Source organism: Chrysemys picta, unplaced genomic scaffold (genome assembly GCF_011386835.1).
Source record: "Chrysemys picta bellii isolate R12L10 unplaced genomic scaffold, ASM1138683v2 scaf1806, whole genome shotgun sequence".
Lineage (NCBI taxonomy): Eukaryota > Metazoa > Chordata > Testudines > Emydidae > Chrysemys > Chrysemys picta.
In genome coordinates this window covers 2,330-9,282 of record NW_027054511.1, presented here as the reverse complement: position 1 = coordinate 9,282, position 6,953 = coordinate 2,330, and the positions used below count along the sequence as shown (strand labels likewise).

Below are 6,953 nucleotides of genomic sequence, written 5' to 3'. Positions count from 1 at the left end.
AGAGACGCTACCCAGGATGGGCAGTCAGTCCCCTATCCCTAATGCCACACGTCATGGGACCCCCTCCCAAGGAGCAAAGGATTCTGGGAGTTACTACCCAGCAGAGATGTTCACTGGGTAGTGCTTCGGGAGCAAAGGATTCTGGGGGATGTGACCAGGAGCCGTGGGGACCCCATGCTAAGGATGGAACCACCCCCCCCACACCTGCTGATGTCCTGCAGCTGCTCCAGCCGCCCCCCCAGCTGTGTTACGCTGGCCTGCAGCTGCTGGCGCTCCTTGGCCATGCGGGCCGCATAGGCCTTGAGCAGCAGAGAGCGTCGCGGATCCGCTCCTGGGCCGCCTCCAGGGAGAACTGTTGTACTTAAAGTACTGCACAGGATCTTTTCAGGGGGAATAAGGCAAAACGCCACATTTATTAGTAATACATGTATTCATTAACACTGTATTATATGCATATAATATATTACACTTACACTCACACACACACACAAACACACTCCGTCTTGTTGTTACCAATTAGTTGCTCCCCTTAACTTCACTGGCCAGGTGAGTTAGATGGGGGAGGGGGTGGAGCCGGGCTTCTGCCGATCCGGATCGATGCTCCCATGTTGACAAGACGAGACCCGGGGTCCTCTGCAAGACACCTCACTTTTATAGCAGCTTTCCTCTTATGCAAATCTAGACCAGATTCAAACTCTGTGTCTGTGTCCATTGGTCCTTTGTGCTGCTTTCTTTTGAGTGTTGTCCCAATGCTGCAAAGAGGGTGTTTCCAAAAGAAGGTGCTTGCTTCTAACCCCGGAGGCCTGTCAGTATGTCTGCTTGTCTTTAATGAGCCCACTTGACACGTTTTATTGTCCTTGGGTCTGGCTCCCAGCCCCTCTCCAAGGGTTAAGGCTGTCTGGAGGTGCTGCCTTCCATGCCTTGCTCATCCACACCTCATTCATTCAGCAGGGCAATTGATTAAGAGTGGGGGGGGGGGGAGAGCTCTTGTTCTACTGCTAGCAAAAAGAAATTTTTCTTCTATCTTATTCTATCCTGAGGGGCTATAATATTATACCAAGGGCAATGCAAAGTTTCTAAATGAGGCTTTGATACAAAGTTCCATGAAAACAGAGGTCACACGTGGGTAGACCCACCACAAGGTTATATGAAGAGGCACAATGTAAAGTCATATGAAAATTATCAGAGATTGATCTACACCAGCAGCCCTGCCCTCGGTCCGGGGCCTCATACAGGGGAGTGGGGTAGGGTGACCAGACAGCAAATGTGAAAAATCGGGACGGGGGTGGGGGGTAATAGGAACCTATATAAGAAAAAGACCCAAAAATCGGGACTGTCCCTGTAAAATCAGGACATCTGGTCACCCTAGAGTGGGGACATGGGGCGGGGCAGGCAGGGCTGCATCTGGGGGCTGGGCAGTCCGAACGGGTAGGATATAGTGCAGGGGGAGGGGGGGAACATCTGGGGGCTGGAGGTTCCAGGGGCTGGGATATAGCGGGGGAGGGGACTATATCTCAGTGCTGGGGGGTCACAGGGACTGCAGGGGGACCTCAGGGCCATATCTCCAGCTGGGATATAGTGGGGGAGGGGGCAGTGTCCCGTGGCCCCTCCTTAACTGCTCCCTCCCCCTGGCTGCAGGAAGGCTGGAGCAGGTGTGAGGAGCTGTGGGTGCAACAGCTCCCCCTACAGGCCCGGGAGCAGCGCGGCACTGCCCAGCTGGCCTCCCTCCTCCAGGAGATGCACCGGCTGCTGGCGGACGGCTCGGAGCGCGCCATCCTTGCCAGGTAGCTGCCCCAGCCCCTGGGAGACACCCTGCCTTCTGGGCTCACCCCTGCACAGTTGGTGACCACCCACTCCTGGGAGACCGTCCCCTGCTGGGGAGACTTCCCGCTCCAGGGGTCCCCCTGGGCTGTGAGGGCCCCCTGGAGAGCGCTCCCTGTTGGGGAGACTACCCTGTTCCGTGGGGTCCCCCTGTGCTGTTGGGGCCTGTGGTGGGCACCCCCTGCCGGGGAGACATCCCCACCACCCAGGGTCCCTCCTGCATAGTCGGTGACCACCCACCCCTGGGAGAGTGCCCCCTGCTGGGAAGATTCCCTGCCCATGTGGTCCCCCCGCCCCAGACCTACAGAGTGCGCCCCCTGCTGGTCCCCATCTGCCCACTGAGCCGGCCTATCCCGCCCGGCCCCCAAGGCAGTGCTGGAGCTGCGGGCTGTGCGGCTGGCGGGGCTGCGGGATGGGCTGCACCGGGGCTGCCGGGAGCTGGAGCGGGAGGCGAGTGCCCGCCACGCCGAGCTGCAGGCCTTGCAGAGCAAGCGGCAGCGCATCTTGGACTTCCGCCACCTGGTGGTGAGTACGGGGGGGGGGGGGGGAATCTGGGTGTTAGAGCAGGACAGCCTCTGGACATGGGATCTGCCTGGGGAGTAGGGGGACAATAGGGCACACACTAGGATATGGGCGGGGTTGGCTGGGAAGGGGCCCATGGGTGGAGGATTCTTGGAGGGGGATCCACAGGGTACCTGGCTGGCCTAGGGGGAAGGAAGTAGAGGGGGTGCATGCTGGGGGGGAATATAGGGGTGTGGGGATGATGGGGGAAGGGAGGGAGGGGACAAGTTGTGGGAGGATGGGGGTGCCTTCTGGGGGGAAAGGGAGGGATTGCGGGGCTGAATATAGGGGTGCCTTGCTGGCACAGGGGGAGCAGGGACACTGTCTCGAAGCAACCCCAGGACTGAAACCCCCCCTCCCCCCCAATCCACCCAGGGCGAAAAGCAGCAGCACGTCTGGGCGCTGATCAAAGGCACCTCCTACATCAAATCCCAGCTCCGCAAGGACCAGGCCGAGGTGAGACACCCCCACCCGCCCGCACTAAGGAGGAGGCTGTGGGGCAAGACTGAGGGGTACCGGCAGGGCTGGGGGAGTGGAGCCCAGGGCTGGGACTGAGGGGCACCAGCATGGTCTCCCCCCACTCTCTCTCAGGTCCAGGCCTTCGTGCAGAGGAAGCTGCTGGGCCCGGAGCAGGACGTGACGCTGGAGTCGCAGCGGCTGCACGGGGGGGGGTGGAGCGCGAGGTCCGGCAGCTGGGGGCCATCGCCCTCCCCTGCCTTCTGCGCCGCAGCCTCCTGGGGTGAGTCCCCCACCCCCCGCTCTGTCTGAACTGCCCCGTCCCCCCCGTCCTCTCTTGGGGTGCCCCAGGGGCTGGATCCCCATATGGGGGGAGCTCCCGGCCTTAGGGGGAGTACCTTGGATGGAGGGCTGTGCCCCCCATCCCCCCACTACTGGACTTGGGGTATGCAGGATTCCTGGGATCTTGTCCCCCCTCCCCCCGCCTGTGCCCCATTGAAACGGGGCTCGGACCCGCCCTGAGATCTGCAGGTTCGAGGGGGTAGGTGCCCGCAGAGCAGTACTGATACTTTGCTTCTCTGCCCCATGCTGGGGGCGCCGGTCCTCTGCGAGGAGCATCAGTACTTGGGCAGTGGTATTAATGCTGCAGTAGCGGCATCGAGACAAGCAGGAGCGTTGGTGCTGGGGAATACTAATGAAAACCCGGTGTTCTCTGGGAGGAGAGCTAATACCCTGAGAATGGGGCAGCGGCTTTAATACTCTGGTGGGACCGTGAATACTCCCTCCCGGTTAATAATAATCTGAGAGCATCGGTACCCGACATTTGGGGTGGGAGGATTAATACTTTCTGGGCTGATAATGCTCTAGGAGCATTGGTAGCCTATAGCGGTGAGAGGAGCATTGATACTCTCTGAGGTATTAATACTCTGCACTGGTATCTGCTCTCCAGGGGGTACCAATGCTATATACCCTGGCAGGCGGCTGTGACGACGGGGCCCCGCAGCCCTTCCCAGGGAGCAGGGGGGGAGGTGGGCTGGGCTGGGGTGCCTGGTGAGGATGGGGGGGGTGCCGGAGAGTGGGCGGTTCAGGGGCTGATCCTTGGCTGCCATGACCCAGTCGTCCCCCGCCTCCAGGTCCCAGCAGGTCCCGGCCCACGAGCTCTCCATCCATAGGCTGGGCCGGACGGCGCTCGCCCAGCACCGGGCCTTCCTCACTGTGTGCCAGGCTTCCGGCTTCCCTCTCTACAAGGTGAGACGCACACTTGGTGGAGCAATGGGGCAGGGAGCGGGGAGGTCTCTGCACAGGGCAGGAGTGAGACCCTCTTCTGGGGGGAGATGGGATGGGGGGCCCTGGAGGAGGGGGTGGGGCAGGAGCACCCCCCTAGTTTATTCTGCATTAAACCTCCCTAGAGCCCCATGGGGAGTGATCTTGGGCGGGGGGGGGGGGGGGGGAGCAAAGCCCCGGAGCACCTCCTGCCCCACATGGCTGAGCTGAAGAAGGAGCTGCTGGCCCTGCCTGCCCAGCTGGGCTACAAGAGCCAGGTGTTGGCCAGCCTGCAGCAGCACCAGGGCTCCCCGGGGACCGACGCACAAGGTGAGATCCCCGCCATGGCTCCAGACGGACAGGGGGACGCCCCCCGGCCTGAGGACCCTTCCCAGGGTCTGCAAGGGGCACGAGCCGGCCTGAGGGGCGTCAGGACCATGGCATCCACCCAGCAGCTCAGCACACCCCTCCCCCCGCCCCCCAAAGCCATAACTCCTCCGGGCCTCACTGACGTCTCTTCCCCCAGCCCTGGTGCAGGCCCTGCGGGACCACGACCGGGAGCAGGCCAGAGCCCTGGGGCCGCAGATGCAGCTGGTGATGGAGCAGTGCAGGCAACGCATCGAGCGTTATTGTTCTCTAATAAAATTTAAATCTTGATTTTATCAGTTTAATCCTCATTTATTCATAGAATCATAGAATATCAGAGTTGGAAGGGACCTCAAGAGGTCATCTAGTCCAACCCCCTGCTCAAAGCAGGACCAATTCCCAGCTAAATCATCCCAGCCAGGGCTTTGTCAAGCCGGGCCTTAAAAACCTCCGAGGAAGGAGACTCCACCACCTCCCTAGGTAACGCATTCCAGTGTTTCACCACCCTCCTAGTGAAATAGTTTTTCCTGATATCCAACCTGGACCTCCCCCACTGCAACTTGAGACCATTGCTCCTTGTTCTGTCATCTGCCACCACTGAGAACAGCCGAGCTCCATCCTCTTTGGAACCCCCCTTCAGGTAGTTGAAGGCTGCTATCAAATCCCCCCTCATTCTTCTCTTCTGGAGACTAAACAATCCCAGTTCCCTCAGCCTCTCCTCATAAGTCGTGTGCTCCAGACCCCTAATAATTTTTGTTGCCCTCCGCTGGACTCTTTCCAATTCTTCCACATCCTTCTTGTAGTGTGGGGCCCAAAACTGGACACAGTATTCCAGATGAGGCCTCACCAATGTCGAATAAAGGGGAACGATCATGTTCCTCGATCTGCTGGCAATGCCCCTACTTATACAGCCCAAAATGCCGTTAGCCTTCTTGGCAACAAGAGCACACTGTTGACTCATATCCAGCTTCTCGTCCACTGTGACCCCTAGGTCCTTTTCTGCAGAACTGCTACCTAGCCATTCGGTCCCTAGTCTGTAGCAGTGCATGGGATTCTTCCGTCCTAAGTGCAGGACTCTGCACTTGTCCTTGTTGAACCTCATCAGGTTTTTTTCGGCCCAATCCTCTAATTTGTCTAGGTCCCTCTGTATCCGATCCCTACCCTCTAGTGTATCTACCACGCCTCCTAGTTTAGTGTCATCTGCAAACTTGCTGAGAGTGCAGTCCACACCATCCTCCAGATCATTAATAAAGATATTAAACAAAACCGGCCCCAGGACTGACCCTTGGGGCACTCCACTTGAAACTGGCTGCCAACTAGACATGGAGCCATTGATCACTATCCCTTGAGCCCGACGATCTAGCCAGCTTTCTATCCACCTTACAGTCCATTCATCCAGCCCATACTTCTTTAACTTGGCGGCAAGAATACTGTGGGAGACCGTATCAAAAGCTTTGCTAAAGTCAAGGAATAACACATCCACTGCTTTCCCCTCATCCACAGAGCCAGTTATCTCATCATAGAAGGCAATTAGGTTAGTCAGGCACGACTTCCCCTTCTTGAATCCATGCTGACTGCTCCTGATCACTTTCCTCTCCTCTAAATGTTTCATAATTGATTCCTTGAGGACCTGCTCCATGATTTTTCCAGGGACTGAGGTGAGGCTGACTGGCCTGTAGTTCCCCGGATCCTCCTTCTTCCCTTTTTTAAAGATGGGCACTACATTAGCCTTTTTCCAGTCATCTGGGACCTCCCCCGATCGCCATGAGTTTTCAAAAATAATGGCTAATGGCTCTGCAATCTCACCCGCCAACTCCTTTAGCACCCTCGGATGCAGCGCATCCGGCCCCATGGACTTGTGCACGTCCAGTTTTTCTAAATAGTCCCGAACCACTTCTTTCTCCACAGAGGGCTGGTCACCTTCTCCCCATGCTGTACTGCCCAGTGCAGCAATCTGGGAGCTGACCTTGTGCGTGAAGACAGAGGCAAAAAAATCATTGAGTACATTAGCTTTTTCCACATCCTCGGTCACTAGGTTGCCTCCCTCATTCAGTAAGGGGCCCACACTTTCCTTGACTTTCTTCTTGTTGCTAACATACCTGAAGAAACCCTTCTTGTTACTCTTAACATCTCTTGCTAACTGCAACGCTAAGTGTGATTTGGCCTTCCTGATTTCACTCCTGCACGCCTGAGCAATATTTTTATACTCCTCCCTGGTCATTTGTCCAATCATCCACTTCTTGTAAGCTTCTTTTTTGTGTTTAAGATCAGCAAGGATTTCACTGTTTAGCCAAGCTGGTCGCCTGCCATATTTACTATTCTTTCTACACATCGGGATGGTTTGTTCCTGCAACCTCAATAAGGATTCTTTAAAATACAGCCAGCTCTCCTGGACCCCTTTGCCCTTCATGTTATTCTCCCAGGGGATCCTGCCCATCTGTTCCCTGAGGGAGTCAAAGTCTGCTTTTCTGAAGTCCAGGGTCCGT

At 57.3% G+C, this 6,953-nt stretch overlaps 1 protein-coding gene across 1 annotated transcript; it reads left to right on the top strand.

Annotated features, from left to right (window-relative positions):
• The first annotated feature begins 1,147 nt into the window (after positions 1 to 1,147).
• Positions 1,148 to 4,766, top strand: LOC112061543 (uncharacterized). The gene is made up of 7 exons (XM_065580162.1): positions 1,148 to 1,162; positions 1,639 to 1,759; positions 2,165 to 2,346; positions 2,758 to 2,838; positions 2,974 to 3,121; positions 3,972 to 4,086; positions 4,628 to 4,766. Exons 1-7 carry the CDS (start codon positions 1,148 to 1,150, stop codon positions 4,749 to 4,751), a joined length of 786 nt encoding a protein of 261 aa, XP_065436234.1. The 3' UTR covers positions 4,752 to 4,766.
• Positions 4,767 to 6,953: the final 2,187 nt, after the last annotated feature.